The sequence below is a fragment of the Dipteris shenzhenensis genome, chromosome 17, assembly GCF_047967505.1.
Source record: "Dipteris shenzhenensis isolate YYH24624 ecotype China chromosome 17, Dip_SZ_1.0, whole genome shotgun sequence".
In the NCBI taxonomy this organism is placed as follows: Eukaryota; Viridiplantae; Streptophyta; class Polypodiopsida; order Gleicheniales; family Dipteridaceae; genus Dipteris; species Dipteris shenzhenensis.
Window position 1 is genome coordinate 43,481,795 of NC_141612.1, and position 17,729 is coordinate 43,499,523.

The 17,729-nt window shown below is 42.9% G+C and overlaps 1 protein-coding gene across 1 annotated transcript; it reads right to left on the bottom strand.

Moving 5' to 3' along the window:
- Window positions 1-35: 35 nt before the first annotated feature.
- On the bottom strand, window positions 36-15,886 carry LOC147892156 (uncharacterized). The gene is made up of 6 exons (XM_087388580.1): window positions 15,611-15,886; window positions 15,437-15,523; window positions 13,231-13,308; window positions 12,864-13,052; window positions 562-666; window positions 36-386 (listed from the first exon to the last, which is right to left on the bottom strand). Exons 1-6 carry the CDS (start codon window positions 15,884-15,886, stop codon window positions 204-206), a joined length of 918 nt encoding a protein of 305 aa, XP_087244706.1. The 3' UTR covers window positions 36-203.
- Between the last annotated feature and the right edge of the window lie 1,843 nt (window positions 15,887-17,729).

Genomic DNA, 17,729 nt, shown 5'->3' on the forward strand with positions numbered 1-17,729 from the left:
ATAGCATTTGGCAAGCAGAAAGAACCAAACCCTTCATATGGGTTTGAAATCAAACAATGAAAAATTTGTGGAAAAGAAAATCTGCTTTAAATAATATGAAAAAGATGATGATTAAGATCTGTTATCGCCTGCCTCAGTAAAATCCTAATCATCTAAAATAACTTCCAATTCAATGAAAGTTATAAAAGGGTTAACAACAAGGTTTAAACAATTGTCCAAAGCTCTTCTTTGTACGTGTCAGAGAAATGGACTTTATATGAAGCTTTCCGCAAACTAGCCTCAAGAAAGGACTTCAGAGCCAAGGCATCAAAATCAGTCAAGACTGAAGAACCCCTACTGGCTAATGTCCGCATTCCCCAGAGTGTTGCATTTCCTTGAACTCTTACCTGCAGCAAATTGTGATACAATAAGGAAAACTGACACACGAAAAAGACGAGACCTAATAACGAATTCAGCACCCCACCCCTCAAAACAACAAAGAGAGAAAGTGGAAACACTTAAACATGTTTTGGATATCACACAGGTAATAAAGGCTTTTCATAGAATGAGAAAATTTCTTACCCGCAGTTTCAAGTTGTCATCAGCCTTGACTTCCTCAATATTTGCATTTAGAGCATAGCCTTGATTGACAAAGAGTTGAAGCAGTTTGTCCACACCTTCTACTAGCTGCGTATAATAAAAAACATTAACGTCAACTAGCATTTTACTTTTAAGTACCTCTTCCAAACTTTATATACCTTTGTAAGATTAGAATATATCCAATCCTACAAATCATATTTTTTTGGTTAGAATTTTTAGCTGTTGGGGCTTCTGCACCCACGTAAGATATTTTGATATAGTTGAACAGCTGATCACCACTTGGACGAAAATTCAAAGAATTTGCATGTCCACTAAGGTGCAAGGAAAACATACCTTTGTAAGAGTAGAATATATCAAATTGTACAAATTCAGTTTTTTATTGTTAGAAATTTTAGCTGCTAGGGCTTATGCACCCACGCAAGATGTTTCGATGTAGTTGAACAGCTGATCACCACTTGGATGAAAATTCAAAGAATTGCATGTCCGCTAAGGTGATAGAAAAACATGCCTTTGTAAGACTAAATATATCGAATCGTACAAATTCAGATTTTTGTTGTGGACTTCCCGTTCGCGTAAGATATTTCGATATAGTTGAATAGATGATCACCACTTGGACAAAAATTCAAAGAATTTGCATGTCCACGAAGATGATAGAAAAATATATCTCTTCCAAACACCCCGAGTACTGTAAGCATATTACCTAGCCCCTTCTAGCTTGGCCAACTTTTGGCCTTCAACCAAGTGTGGGCATAGTGCATGCCATTATGAAGTACCTTGCCTCATCGTCTGTTGGATGGATGGTTCCAATATTAAGAGCCATTCTTCTGGCTCATTACAATCCTTGTTTTCTACTTTGAATATGCCTTTCAAGTCTCTGCCAGATACTTGCCTAACCATCCCTGGCCTATCAATACGCCTTTCCAGTCTCTGCCAGCTACTAGCCTAACCATGCTCTTTCCCTGATCTAAGAAGACAAATCAGCCCTAACCTTGGGAGGTAGGAGCTTGTGAGCATAATGCAGCTATGAAAAGGCAATATCAATGTCCCATTAACCCAGAAAAACCATGTGCTTTGGACCGGGACTTGATACCAACGGACACTCCTTTGCTTTGGGGCATATGATGTCCTAACACATAAAATATGTCCACGCTGCACTTGGAGCTGCTCTAGACTTTTTGAAGTGCATCCTGTTTGAATGAGATCAAGGATAAGTCCACTTGTAGGCATTCTGCTGAAATAGAGCTGAAAAATATGTGCCAGAGGGAAAGTCTTTGCTGAAAGCATCTGGATGAGGCCGAGAAGTATGTCATCTAGCTGTAACGAAGACTGGCCTCTATCTGATGCATGTAACTAAAGGACATCACCATTGGAAGTATCACTACTGAAGTTACCCATGGACAATATCATTATGGGCTGCTCACTAATAAGCTAAATAGCCTGCTTACCACTGGGGTGGGACTATAGTGACATTTCCATGCATCAATGTACTCCGGTGCTCTACCAACAAGGATGTAGCATTATCATACCCTATGAGATCATTGTCCTGAACAAGTTGTTGCTTGCCTTTGTTGTTCATGGTTTCAACTCCTCTTTAGTCTGCATATATGCACTCTCCTGCTTCAGTGCAAAATATATTTGATGGAAAAAATGACTACCAACACCAAATACTGGTGCAAGGGCTGTTCACTATCATTATTCATATGTCCATCTACAAAGAATCATGGCTAAAGTTCTACCTAGATCTGAGCATAGCTCTATGGTGAGAATGTCTCGAGGTCTTATGTCCACTGAGGATGATTATGTGACCCTTCCATTATTAACCCAGCAGTCATAGCTCTCCAAATGAGACGGACGGCAGAACCTTAAACACCACAGAGAAATAACCTTCGTATTGACTCACCCTTGTGAGGATGATCAAAGGCACATCTTCCCATGGCTTTGGTCTAAATATCAGGTGAACAAAGCTTCTCCTCTTCAATCTGTAGACGCTTCAGGCACTTCTCGTCTTTTGACCTTGATGATGCTCTCCATCATGGGCTTCCAGTTCTGTTGCATGATCAAAAATGGCTCTCCTGTATTTGAGTAGGCTGAATAGCCAAAAGCTGTGGAGTAGTATATGAAGAAGGCATCTTGAGATATTTCTTTTCCTACTTGAGATTGAGAGGCTAGTATCCATATTATCGCTCAAAACAACCATAAACTATGGGAGCTTGTGAATAAGACTGAGTACATGCATGGGAAAAGCTGAACATCATTGAAACAGAGAAGGACAAGGGGAAAAGCTTGGGGTGACATTTGCCAATTCACCTACTGGATCTATCCAAGCCCATAAACTTGACAATCTTGAAAAGAACCTCTTTTCCCGGGGGGGGAAAAAAATTTATCATGTATTAGCTTTGGACAAGACAAACTTAGGTATTATTTTCATGTAAAACAAAAACCTAATCTACGCTGTCAACTATGCATGAACACAGAGTTCAGAATGCCCATTCATCTTCGTCGCTTGAACTTGCAATGCACAGTCTAGCAACCTCCTCTGCTACATGTGCACTTTCTTTTCCTTTGCGATATCATCCCGCTTTTTGAAACAGTATTATTCTATGTGACCAAGCTTGCCACAATATCCACATTTCTGCCCATCCTTTGCTTTAGATGCCTTGCTTACGAATGCATGTTCCTAATCAATGGTCAGTACCTTGCACCTCTCTTCGTTCGGTAGCATAGAAATCATTTCTGAGAGACTTGCATCATTGTTAACTCTTAAGATCTTAACAAGATCATCATAAACTGGTGTAAGGCTGGAAAAAGGTACAGCTTTAGAATCATCATCTTCCATACGAACACCAAGATCAGTGAGTTGTCGAAGGATAGAGCGCATTCGATTTAGATGCTCTCCAAGCGTCTGATTCTCCGTCATCTTCAAACCAAAAAATTGTTGTACATTTGAATTTCAAAGCCTCGACCCAAACAAAGTCTCCACTGCAGTCCAGTTCTCGCATGCCGTCTTGGAGAGGTCAAGATCATGGCTATACCTCCCGCCATGTGCTCGCCCAAGAATTCCCAAAGCCTTGTCATTCCTTTCCTCTCATCGATCTACTGATTCAGGAGAGTTATGAGCCTTTTTCCCCGTTGGTCTCTTCTCAGCATCTGACACAATCGACCAAAAGCCCTTCCCCATCAAATACAAACGAAGCGTGAGCTGCCAAATAGGAAAGTTGGTGCCATTGTAAGAAACCAGCTTCACCGCATGTTCAGATTTGCTCTCCATCTTCTCTACCTTGGCTCTGATACCACTGTTGGTACGTGGCTTGTCTGATACTATTGCATGCAATAATAAAACAGAGGTCACTATCTATTTCATAAACTAAACATATGATGCAAAAGATTGTAGTGAAAGAGAAGTGAACGTTATCCTCTATTCATAGTCGACAGCTTTTATTCATCTCCTCAGCTCGACCGAGCTTGTTGGAGTTACAACTTTAGGCAAAGGGGGGAGGAATAAGAGGCAGAATATGAGGCGGAATATGTGAGGCTCTAGAACCGATTGATCATATATCACGACTGTGGGGGTAAAGGCACTAATGCCACCCTGGTACAGTTAGTACACTTAAGTACAGTTAGTACATTTGTTTGCTAGGTACACTAAGTACAGTGTACTTAGTGGTTGTAACCTTATCCATTAATATAAAAGGTCTACCGTGTGCTTGGGGAGGTACACACATTACTCATTGCTTATCCCCTAACTTGTGTGTCACTGTGCTCTCCTCCTCTCTCTCTAAAACTCTCAACTGGTATCAGAGCGAGGAACACAATCTCTCCCTCTCCGGGTTGCCCATCCCCCTTCTCCCTCCGAGTTCTTCTAGCTCCTCTCTCTCAAACTCTCCGTCTATCTCATTTTTCAGCTCGTCCTTGTTTCTTCGAAGGAGTAGCTCTCCAGGAGCCATCGAGGCGGCTGCATTGCGCACGAGTCTATCTACCTCATTGCGCGTTTTGAAGCTAGGCGTGCAGCTTGCTGTCACATCAGGTCGTGCGAGGGATTGAGCAGGGGTCGGCTGCATAACAGCCGTCTGCTGTGGCAAGGGCAAACAGCAGCCGGCAGCTAAGCTGCGGCTGGACATCTGCAAGAGCAGCCGAAGGCCACTAGTCTTGGCCTAAGGCAAGGTCAGAAGCAGCACGCGGGCGCAAGGACTGCCAGCAGGAGGTGTGGAGGAGCAGATAAGCGCGCAAGCGAAGCGCGCTGTCGCGCGCATCTACTGCAGGCAAGCGCGCAATACAGGCGTGCTGTCGCGCGCATCTCTGTCGGCCAGGAGCAAGGCCGACAGGGCCGACCTCTAACAGGTCGACAGTCGACCTACAGCTGACTGCCGACTGTCGGCTGTGGGCCGACAGCCATCTGCCTCCGACTAGCCTTCCCTCTTCAATCCTCGTCTTGCGCACCTCCTCTGGTATAGAGGCTTTTTCCCTTTCATAGCGCACCTGACGAAGAAAAAGAAAATGAAAATCAGATTCTTTGTCTGAAAAAATCAGAAATACAGCAAGGTACATCTTTGTTCTTTGCGGATAAGAATGTGATTTGAGAGAACAAGTGACAGGATAGAAGCAGAAGTTTTTTTTGCATTGGGATGCGTGCAAGCAGGTACAGACAGTAGTACAGTTGTACAGCAGGTACAAAATTGTCCTTGCAGGTGCAGGAACAGCCACAGGGTCCTGTGAGCTCTAACTGAGCATCTTTAGTGTCAGATGCAAATACAGTGAGCTTGTATGCCACTGTGTGAGGAAATCCTCAATTTCCTTTGCAGAGTCAAGGGGGCTTTTGTAGCCAGAGCCTACATTGGGCTTGTGTACGCAGGAATTGCGTCTCTGACTCCACATTGGAGATTGAATTTTGCAGATTTAAATGCATTTGTGACCAATGGTACACAGGAAGTGAATGCAGACTTCAGCACGGAATGTGCTAGTCAAACAAGGGGCTTTTGCAAAGGGAATGTTTTTTTTTTGCCAGAGACTTATGCATATGCCTTATAAATGTCAGGAGAGCAGTAATGCAGTGAAATTGTGATTTTTTTTTTACCTCCAGTCAAGGGGCTTTTGCCCAATTTCTGTCCTAAACTGTTAAATACAGTTTTAGGAGTGTCAAGGAGGTTGAAATTCATGACATTGAACTGTTAAACAGTGAAAATCTGTTGCTGTACTTTCTGGTACAGTCAAGGACAGTTAAAAGTCAACAGGTTTGACTGAATTCAGTCAGCGTACAGCGGTACAAAAAGCTTTTATTATTGCTATTTTTTACTGATTTTACAAGGGCAAATGCTTCTGATTTTTCAGAGATAAGCTGGTTGTACAAAAGTGCATTAAATGATGCAAACAGAATTGCTGTACTGAAACTGCAGCAAGCAGTAAACAGTGATACATCTCTGTTTAAGTGGGAGATATTGTGTGCATTTCAGTTCCTATTTATTCCGCTGCGGGAATTAAATATTTGAGCACAGTTCAAGTGCAAGTGTGCACTTGGTTTGCAGTGAGTCAGGCACCCAAACTTGGGTTGAATTGTTTATTTGCTGATTATAATGGCTTCATCATCGGAGTCTTCACTTCTTAACATCAAGAAGTTGCAGGGTGCTGCTAACTACCCTATGTGGAAAAAGATGGTCCTGAATGTTCTTATTCTCAGGCAGTTTCATGCTCCAATAGTGCACAAAGGTGTAAAGCCCACGGGCATGACAGATGATGCTTGGGCACTGGCTGATTTGTCAGCAAAATCCATCATTGAATTGTCACTCCATAAGAGTGTTGTTTGGAATGTTGATGGTGAGAATACTGCCTGGGGTGTGTGGAAAAAGTTACAGGACACATATGAGCAGCAAAGTGCAGCAACAAAAATATATTGGTTGAAGAAGTTCTTCAACCTGAAGATGAAGGAAGGCACTTCCATTGATGCACATCTGAATGAGTTCAATTCTATCATAACTCAGCTTGCAAATCAGAAGTATGTGGTGGACGAGGAAACCAAGGGTATGGCACTCTTGATATCCCTTCCTGAGAGTTGGGATACGTTCGTCACGGCTGTTACAAATGCAAATGCTTCTATAAGTTTTGCAGATATTACAGGGCTGATTATGCAGGAAGAGCAAAAGCTGAAAGCTCAGAATGTGTCAAAGCCTAACAATGCCTTGAATGCAAGGGGAAGAAATCAGCAAAGGGGTAAATCCCAGGAAAAGGGAAAGAGTAGGAGCAAGTCCCGCTCCAACAAAGATATTGAGTGCCACTACTGTGGCAAGAAGGGACATACAAAGAAGCAATGCTATAAGCTGAAGAATGATAAGAGAGACAAGGCCAAGGAATCTGATGCAGATGCAAAGGCAATAGTACCAGTAAGCAAGGGCAAGAGTACAGTGAAGATTGAAGAAATTCATTCTACACATGGTGATGACAGTGAGGGAGAGGTTCTCTTTCTCTCTACTTTGGATGCTCATTCTCTTCATGCAGGCAGTCTTGCAGATATGCACTCTTGGATTATTGACTCAGGTGCCTCATTCCATGTTACACCTTACAGAGAGTTGTTTGTCAGGTACACAGGAGGCAGTAATGGAGTCGTGTTTCTGGGAGATAATCATGCATGCAATATTGTTGGCATTGGAGATGTGAGGCTTGTATTTGCCGATGGTACTCAGCTTATGCTACACAATGTCAGGCATGTTCCTGAAGTCAAGAAAAATCTGATTTCTACTGGTATGTTGGATGATGAAGGTTTTGTGACCAGCTTTGGTCATGGTTTATGGAAGGTCACCAAAGGTGCCTTGGTTATTGCCAAAGGTCCCAAGGTTGACACTATGTATTCTCTTCATGCCAATGTATGTAATCATGCTGATATTTATGCAACCGAGCTGCCGAATATTTCTATGTGGCATAGCCGGTTGGGACATATGAGCATAAGTGGAATGGAGCAGTTGGCTCGTCTTGGCTACTTACCGTCTCTCAAATTTTCTGATCTTAAATTTTGTGAGCATTGCATTTATGGCAGACAATTACAGTGCCCTCATAAAAGGAAAATAGGACATAAGGATGCTCAGCTTGAGCTTGTACACACAGATGTGTGTGAGATGCCTAGTCCTTCACTTGGAGGTGCACGGTATTTTGTTTCTTTCATTGATGACTCCACACGGAAGGTGTGGGTGTATCCTCTTCGGCTGAAGAGTGAGGTCTTTACAGTGTTTCAGAAATGGCTTGCCATGGTTGAGAACCAGACAGGCAAAACACTGAAGGTTTTGCGTTCAGACAATGGAGGGGAGTATTTATCTAAAGCATTCAGTGATTTCTGTGATGCTAGAGGTATTCAAAGGGAACTCCCTGTTCCTTACAGTCCACCGCAAAATGGTACAGCAGAGCACATGAATAGAACTATACAGGAAAAGGTCCGCTCTATGATGTCACATGCTGCTTTATCTTATGGATTTTGGGCTGAGGCTGTGAAGACAGCAGTACATCTCATAAATAGGTCGCCTAATAAGAGGCTAGCAGGCGAAGTGCCTGAACAGCTTTGGACAGGGAAATCTCCGTCCTATAAGCACTTAAGGGTCTTTGGTTGCACTGCGTACGTGCACATACGCAGAGAAGAACGCAACAAGCTAGATCCTAAGTCTCTTAAATGCATATTTCTTGGATATGGTGACAAGGGTGAGATGGGGTACCGCCTATGGGATCCAGTCAGTAGAAGAATTGTACGCAGCAATGATGTCTTATTTGATGAATCATGCATGTTTAAAGCTGTAAAACAGCCCTCACATGTGTCAGATATTGACATTGATGATTTGGGACATTCTGTAGAGTTCAGGCAAGCTGTAAATCAGCCACAACAGGCTGCAGCAGGTCCAAATGGACAGCCCGCTATGGCGGAAGACATCTTAAATGATGTACCACATGTGGAAGATGTTCCAGACATTGTTTTGCCACAGAATTTGATGGAACAGCCACCTGTTTTAGGTGAAAACCAGGCTGGACAGCAAGACCAATGGGTCAGAAGGTCCACTCGGAGGACAAGGCAGCCACAAAGGTTTGTTCCAGGGGCAGACTTTATAATGCTTACTGATTGTGGGGAGCCTTCCTGTTACAAGGAAGCTGTGCAAATGCATGATAAAAGGCTATGGGAACTAGCCATGAAGTCCGAGATGGACAGTCTCCATAAAAATGGTACTTGGGAATTGGTGCATCTGCCAAAGGGTATGAAAGTACTACCATGCAAGTGGGTATACAGATTGAAAGTCACACCTGATGCTAAGCCAAGGTATAAAGCCAGGTTGGTAGTCAAAGGATTTAAGCAGGAATATGGTGTAGATTTTGATGAGATCTTCTCTCCAGTGGTCAAGATGACTACACTCAGGACTGTACTTGCTTTGGTTGCATGTGAGGATTTGGAATTATGCCAAATGGATGTGAAGACAGCTTTTCTTCACGGAGATCTTCAAGAGGAGATTTATATGCAGCAACCAGAGGGATTTGCAGTCAAGGACAAGGAGTCACTTGTATGTAAGTTAAAGAAGAGTCTTTATGGGCTCAAACAGGCACCAAGGGAGTGGTATAAAAAGTTTGATACCTTCATGAGGTCCCAAGGTTTCAAGAGAAGTGATATTGATCACTGCCTTTATACTAAAAGGGCTGCAAATGGCAGCTTACTCATCCTTATCTTGTATGTGGATGACATGCTTATTGCAGGTAAAGCTCGTAAAGAGCTTGATGATCTTAAAAGGAGATTGCATGAGGCCTTTGATATGAAGGACCTTGGTGATGCAAATCACATACTGGGCATGCGGATACGGAGAGACAGGAAACAGCGGTTGTTGTACTTGTCTCAGTCAGAATATATTGGCAAGGTTTTGCAAAGGTTTCACATGGAGAAGGGGAAGACTCTTAGTTCTCCATTGCCTCCATATGTGAAACTCAGTGCAATGGACAGCCCACAGTCAGATGTTGACAGGGCTGAGATGGCCAAAATTCCGTATGCTTCAGCTTGTGGCAGTCTCATGTATGCCATGGTTGCTACCAGACCTGATATTGCTTTTGCAGTGGGAATGGTTAGCAGGTATATGGCAAACCCTGGTAAGAAGCATTGGGAGGCAGTGAAAGGTATTATGAGATACCTGAAGGGCACACAAGGGTTGTGCATATGCTTTGGCAAGCAGGATGCAAAGGTGCATGGTTTTGTTGATTCAGATTATGCTGGTCATCCCGATAACCGAAAGTCTACTACCGGTTATGTATATACATTCACAGGAGGTGCAGTGTCGCGGGTATCAAGGATACAGCAGTGCATAGCTTTGTCCACCACTGAAGCTGAATATATTGCAGCTACAGAGGCATGCAAGGAAGCCTTATGGCTATCTCGGCTAGTGGGAGATTTGGGCATTACAGGTGATATTCCATTGTTGCATTGTGACAGCCAGAGTGCTATTCAGTTGGCACATAACCCTGTCTTCCATGCAAAGACAAAGCACATTGATGTGAAGTATCACTTCATCAGAAAGGTGATAGATGATAAGCTGATTCAGCTTGTCAAGGTTCATACGGATGACAATCCAGCAGATCTGTTGACAAAAGGTTTGCCTGCAGAGCGGTTAGCACACTGTCGACACTTGATGGGTATAGGATGAGCCCAACTGGGCTATGTACTCCATTGTGTATATGCTGTTTTTTTTATTTACTTAAGGGCACTTTGCCTTTAAGTGGGAGGTTGTGGGGGTAAAGGCACTAATGCCACCCTGGTACAGTTAGTACACTTAAGTACAGTTAGTACATTTGTTTGCTAGGTACACTAAGTACAGTGTACTTAGTGGTTGTAACCTTATCCATTAATATAAAAGGTCTACCGTGTGCTTGGGGAGGTACACACATTACTCATTGCTTATCCCCTAACTTGTGTGTCACTGTGCTCTCCTCCTCTCTCTCTAAAACTCTCAACGACGATGATGGGCAAATGGGCAGGATTTTCAGAAAAGCATCTCTTGGTGTTAGTGCAGGGGAAGAAGAAGAAGAAGGTGAGGTGAAGAAGATTACCAGAGGTAGCAATTACAAAAAGCAAGGGGTGGGATGAGGTGAACAAAGCTAGTAATTGCAAAGCAAAAGATGGAGGATGATGAGGGAAAGGCAGCAAATTGAGCATGGTAAAGATGCAGGGGAGCAGATGAGGAGAGGAAAGTATGAAAATTTATGATGTGAAGAATCCAGATGATGAGTGAAAGGTTGCTAGGAGATTTAGCATCATGCGAAAGATGCAGGGGAGCAGATGTGATGAGTGAAAGGTAGCAATGTTAGCAATGTTTGATATAAAACTTTGTAGGCAGGCAAAGTAATAAAAGAGAAGGAAGAAGAGGCAGATTGGAATTTGGAACAAACAAAAGAGTAGCAAATTGATAACAACAACGTACTGAAGCAGCAGCAGGGGAAGCAGCTTTGCCGTGTGGGAGATGGTGCTTTCTGTCTGCAGTGCAGATGCAGTGGCACTCCAACTCCATCAATCACAGAAACTCTCCATCCTATGGCATGATCTGTCTAATTAGATGAACATACCATTCTTACCTCCAACCCATGCCAGCACTAAGCCCAACCAATCGACGTTAGAAAAGGGGCAGAACCTATCTATGGTTCCTATCAACAAGCTAGGCTAGTACTTTGAGGGTGAGGACACAAACGCCTCTATCCCCATAGTCTACCAAACCAGAGGTGGAAGCCATCCTGGATGGGGGAGCAGAAGTGAGTGTCTACACCAAGGAATGCTCAGAGAAATGGGGAAAACCTGCACTTGAGCAGACCCATCTGGTAGTAAAGTTAGCCAATGGGGGAACTACCGAACCCCTGGGAGTGTTGACAGGCATAAACATTAAGGTATATGGATTCACGTACCCTGTCAGGTTCGTGGTCATGGACTTCATTCGACAGCTAGGACATGAAGCTATCCTAGGCAGGCCCTTCTTGCAAATGTCCGGACTCGTGCATGACTGGCGGAATGATAATATCTACTTGTGGCACGAGGAGCAAACCATGAGATTGGACCTGCACATCTACAAGGCCCACCCATTGTCAGGACACCTCTTTGCTGCAGAGTCCGACACCACCGCCCGAACCAACTCCTCATGTGCTATTCTATGGCATGGGATGCATTGCTAGGTCATAGTTCAGGGCAGAACCTTCCATGCGCATTTAGGCTGGACGACGAAAGGCGGCAGACCTAAATGATTTTGCACACCTTTCTTTGCTTATCTGGCTTCCTCAAGCGCACAAGAAAATGATATAGAGGTTAAAGCTGTATAAAGAACCAGGGTATTGTCGGTGTTGATGTTAGTAGTGCAACCTTTTGACAAGGAAGAGGATGAGAAGAGGATCTGTTGTTGGAGTTACTAACATCAACACCGACAATACCCTGGTTCTTTATACAGCTTTAACCTCTATATCATTTTCTTGTGTGCTTGAGGAAGCCAGATAAGCAAAGAAAGGTGTGCAAAATCATTTAGCTCTGCCGCCTTTCGTCGTCCAGCCTAAATGCGCATGGAAGGTTCTGCCCTGAACTATGACCTAGCAATGCATCCCATGCCATAGAATAGCACATGAGGAAGGCCTTGCCCTAGCCCTGCTAGTGTTTCAACCTCATCATCCCAAGGCTGACTATACTACCACTCTCATCTTGTATCAATGTGCATGCTTCCTTAAAAATTCAGAAGTCAATCCTGAAACCTTTGACTTTAACTCCCCCACACTTTTTCTGAAGTGTGCTCTCCATTGCCCTATTCTCCCGTTTGACCCTATACCCAAATATGACGAGAGTCTTCCTCTAAAACAGCACGCTCTCTAAAACATGTCAACAGGTCAAGACACACCTCTGGCTCAACTTGTTGGTTCCCTTAGATGGCTCACATGGAAGACAGGTTCAGCTCTTACATTGGGCAAGAACTGTAATCTGTAAGCTATCCAGCCCATCCACTGAGTGACAAGAGTGTTCTACAAAAGAAGGGAGAAATTTTTTGGATGCTTCCTTGAAACCGTGTGATCCTTTGGGAGCCTTGAAGTACCTCCACGCATATATCCCACACAGGAACTAAAAACATGTGGCCAAATGCTTAGCACTGTCTTAAAAAATTGTTCAAAAAGGGAAAACGGCAACTTCAAGAAACTGGCTATCAGGCCTACAGTTGCTTATCACTAGTAGTTGCAAAACGTATTTGCTGTGTACTGGTTCTAACAATCACGAGTTCGATAAACAAGAGCCTCAAAAACATGGTAAGTTCTTTGAAGCTTACACATTTTGAGTCTGCAGTTGGAGGACAAGGCTTTGGCGCATCAAAACTTTCACCCTCAAAACCCTCTAGTATTCTTTGATAGATAAGGTTCCCCGACTTTTCTGTGAAGGCAAGTGGCAGTGACGAATTTTTAATGATGCTGGCATCCCTCCGTACAGTTCGCAATTCCCCATCAGCTCCCAGCTTCTCCTGAATGCGTAAGAAAAGATAACAGCCCTGTAACAATTAGTAAGCATGATATAACCCAGGCAATTTTTGTGTTCTATTTTGACATCCTCAAAAGAGCAGAATGGTAATTCCTACAAATTCACAACAAAACAGGATAAATAAAGAAAGCACTTATCCAATAATGAATAAATTGCATCACCTGGAAAACTACTTCGCCTGTTCTCATCTGATTTGATATGGTTGCAAATTGAGCAAAACTAATGAAATCGAAGTATAGCTGCAACGACATTCAGATACTAATATCAGACTAAATAACATGAATATAGCTTCATTCAGCTCAATCATAAAAGGCTATTTAAGTGAGCAAGAATACCGCAATTTTGGTAAGTATACTAAATAACAGTCTTTCATGTTTTCCACCAGAATAAATCCTTCTAATTGAGTCCGTAGTATGATTCAAAGTTTCCAATTAAGTAGAAAAACAAGAAGACTCTCCTTGATATACGAATGCAAGCAATACAACAGAATGAGACTAGTGAGGGTGCAAGTACTGAGAAGTAAACCTAGCTAGCTTGCAGGCCAGTGGAGAACAACGCTGGATAAGTCTGCCTTGCCAATCCTGAACAGGAACTCTGGCTCTAGGAGCTCAGGGACGCTCATTACAAGGCTTGCTGCATCCTCTTCCAAATGTCAAACTTCTCTGTCAACATAAGTCTGCCCCAAAGATGTAATTGCCACACCAGGGCATGCAAGGCTTCTACTTGAGCAAGAACCAAGTGCAAGCTCCACTTATGATGGAGAAGGCCACAATGTTAGGCTTATCCTTGAGCAGTAAAGCCAAGCCATTGCTCCCAAAGGAAGGTAAAAAATTGGGCTGATGAAATGCTGAAAACTCTAGCGCATATACCTCCAAGTGCTAGAGGCCAATTGAACGCTCCTCAAGTAATACCAGGGGTTCTTGGCAATTGGATGAACCTCCCATCATCGACAAACAAGCAGCTCCAAAAGGCAGTTCAGAGACCATAAGGGGCATAGTCGCATGGACAGGGAGGATGTTTCACCTTGATTTGCATTTCATGTCTTGGGCACAACAAAAGTCTAAAAGGTAGATACACTGTCTCGTATACGCTCCCTTCCCCCTAAACGGGTACAAATATAAAAGAGAGCTTCAGATGTCGTTGGCCAGCGATGTTCCTCTCACATACCTTTGTTTGTTACAGATTATCTGAGCAATCTTGCAAGGTAATCCTTTCAGTACATATGCATACGTCAGTTCGCTGGAGAATCTTCATGTCTATCGTTCATAGCCTCAACTGTTGAAAATATCAATCTACATACCCACCGCACCTACAAAATCACACACCCAGCCCCCCAACCCACCACCACCCATACACCACGCACCGTCATACGTACATGTTTTACACTCTAACAATGCATATATACACACCGGCCATGCGCGCACACATGTTTCCTCCATATATTTTTGCGCCGCCACGTGTTACATAAAGATAACAAGCACTTATATCCTCCTCAATCAAACTGCCTAGATTGCAATTCTATTGTAACTCGATGCTATGTATGGCAGCGCTAATTGAACCAGCCTACCTCAACATTTGAACAGACTGGTCTGCCATCTATGAGGATGCTCGCACACCTCTTTGCCAAGTGAAGCCTGGCGTACTTACTGCTGCTTGCCAATGGGCATCGATAAATATGCCAACTGTTGCTGATCTACCAAAAGTTGGCCAGAGCCAATATAACTAGTCTCCCTCAAAATAATAGAATCACTCTTTTTCCAACGAACTGGCAACTTATTTCCCATCGCCGGCGGCAGATTTGGCTGCTCTTTTTTTTTTGCACACTTTTAGCTTGAGTATGCGGCAAGCCACTTGGCTGCTCGTATGGTTTCGTACTTCTAGCTTCAGTATCCTACAGGCTTGCAGTACCACATCTGTCCACGAAAGTTGCTGGTCTGATCAATGATGTGTCCTGCTTCAAGCTCTGCGGCCGCTGCTGGACCTGATCAGATTTTCTTGAACACTGATAATTCAGTTCAGGTAAGGACGTCCGGATGCTACGCAGGAAAAAAATTTCCAAGCCTTTCAGAAGTGTGCAAGCTCAAAGCAACCTAAATGGCAGGGACACCAGCATTTGTGCCTATTCGTATGTTCGCTCCTCTCCCTGCTGGCTCGGTGGAGCTTTCGTGCATCTGTAACGGCGGGGCGGAGATATCGATTTTCACTCTGGGACACATGCTTTTGTATAACATGAACCCGTACATTGTACGAGCCCCAAGGAGAAGAGGAAACAGCCAACCACGCTAGAGAATGTTCCATAGAACAAATTGCCGCGATTCCTTCTAGTTACGATAAATAAACGCTCGAGCTAAGGAAAGGAGCACAGACAGGGTCAGTGAGGTCGCCATACTTGACTTTCAAAGGACTGTGCTGCAGGGTATACGGCTCCACTTCGCTTTGTCTCAGCTTCCAGAACTGCAAAGAGAAGCACTAGATCACCAAATGCAATATCCATCGCAGAGGAAACGAAAATCCGTATCTCACGGAACTCTTCCCTCCCACCTTAACTTGAAATTTGTCCATGGGGACGAAATCCAGGTCGTCCACGGCGTCGTAAGCAGAACGCATCAAAAGGACCGCGAATTTCCGGTTCAAGTTCTTGCGAGGAAATTGAACAGGGCCGGTAGGGAGAGGAAGGATGAAGGAGGTGAAACCATCATCAAGTTGATAGGCCAAATCAGGGCCAGACCTGAAACGGAGGGCTGGGTTGCGAGGAGGCCGAGGGGTGCGATGATTGAAGCAGGGCAGGGGAGCAATGCAAAGCTTCGCCATCGCCATAGCCAATCCTCAAGAATCGCTTTTGTATATGGCTTCCACAAGGACGATGATGACGTGGCATGCTGACATGGCTCCTATGATATGTGGCTGTATCCTCTAGCAACAAGGTGAATCTTTAACCTCTTTAACCTATTAACCACGGACACAAGAAAAAAAAAAAAAAGAGGACACCTATTAACCATCGCCATAGCCAATCGTCAAGAATCTCTTTTGTCTATGGCTTTCACAAGGACTATGATGACGTGGCATGCTGACATGGCACCTATGATATGTGGCTGTATCCTCTAGCAACAAGATGAATCTCATTCATGTGGCCTGCTCGAGATTGTGAGCGAAAAAGGGGCGAATTGAAAGGAGAGAGAGAGAGAGATGAGAGGATTTCAAGGAATACAAATAGCAAGTGCAACAAGAGAGAAAGAGAGAGAGAGAGATGGAGGATTTCAAGGGATACAAATAGCAAGTGCAACTTAGCCCAATCATAAAAATCCAAATGGGAATTCAACAAGGTGAATTATATTCAATGGCTACCCTCACGCTTTTAATGTAAAATTAAAATGATGTGTAAACAATTGAGTGATCGGACCAATAGGCAAAGTTTGTTCCATAGATAATGTTGTGTGTTGTTATTTGTCCAAATATGGTCTATAGTGTTGTTGTTGAACTCATTAATTGAGTCATATTTATTTGGTACATAAATTCATTTAGCGTTTTTAGATGACTTGTTTCCTTATGAAAGTCTATGTTGAAGTCTCCAATGATGTAAGTCATTATTTTTGTGTTTGGTATGTTATATAGTTCTTGCAAGCATTGAATAATCTTTTGTGTTTGCGAATGTGGATGTTTGTAGACATTAATTATTCTTATTATTTCATTTGTTGTTGTTTTAAAAATTGTCAATCAGCACTTAGCTCCATCTTCTATTTTGTAATGACTTTCTTTTAGTTCCATTTCCTTTTTGTAGTATGTTGCTATTCCATTTCCATCTTCTCTGTGAATATATTGAAAGTCTGGTAGTTCTAGAATGTGTTTGTTTGTTGTATGTGTTTCTTGAAAGCAGAATATGTAAGCTGCCATGAGGCTTTTTGTTTTGATAATATATTTTGCTTATGTATTCGAAATGACGATGTGTTTATAGTGATTGGATATTTTTTGTTTTGTTTTTGAATGTTTCCCAATTTATTTGTTCAATTTGCCATGCTGATTCTTTTTCTAGCCTTTCTATTTCTTGAAGTACGTGAGGGTCGACTTTGATGTGTTTTTGTTCAATTTTGTTTAGTAAGTATAATTTACTCAGGTCTCGTACCCTTGATAAAGCAATATATACTAATCCATGTGTTCGTATGTTTCTTGGGTCAAATGCCAGGGAATCCAATGTTAGGCCTTGCAATCGATGAATTGTTCTAGCAGATGCTAGTTGGATTGGGAATTGTGTTCTTGTCATTGTGTTTAGTTGGTTTTTTCCCACTTGGAACTCCCTTTGTATTTGTGTGATGGGTGTCCGTGTTGATGGCGTGTTTTCTTCATAAACATGTTTGCTATTGTAGCGTGTTCTTCTACCTGTTTTTTGATCTCTAAAGAGTATCCAGACAATAGGCTTTTTTTTTTGCATTAGAACATCCCATCCACCCTCCCCATTTACTATTCCTCCAATATGTCTAAGTTACTTGAGCAAATTTCGACTATCATTCCCTCTTTTAGGCGTATTTGGCAGTGAAGCCCTGTTGTGGATTTTGAATCACTTGGTATTTTTATTAATTTGCTGCATGTGTTATGTTTTATGTCTATTGCATTTAGTAAATGAGGTTTTCCTTCGAGGATGTTAAAAACCTCAGTATTGTGTTTA

Bases quoted from the DNA above. Each gene is read 5' to 3' on its own strand.
- LOC147892156 (XM_087388580.1), bottom strand. From the start codon at position 15,886: ATGGCGATGGCGAAGCTTTGCATTGCTCCCCTGCCCTGCTTCAATCAT. The intron at 13,309-15,436 runs GTCTGTGCTCCT...ATGTCGTTGCAG, and splicing joins ATGGCGACCTCACTGACCCT to CTATACTTCGATTTCATTAG. The intron at 387-561 runs GTAAGAAATTTT...AATTTGCTGCAG, and splicing joins ATGACAACTTGAAACTGCGG to GTAAGAGTTCAAGGAAATGC.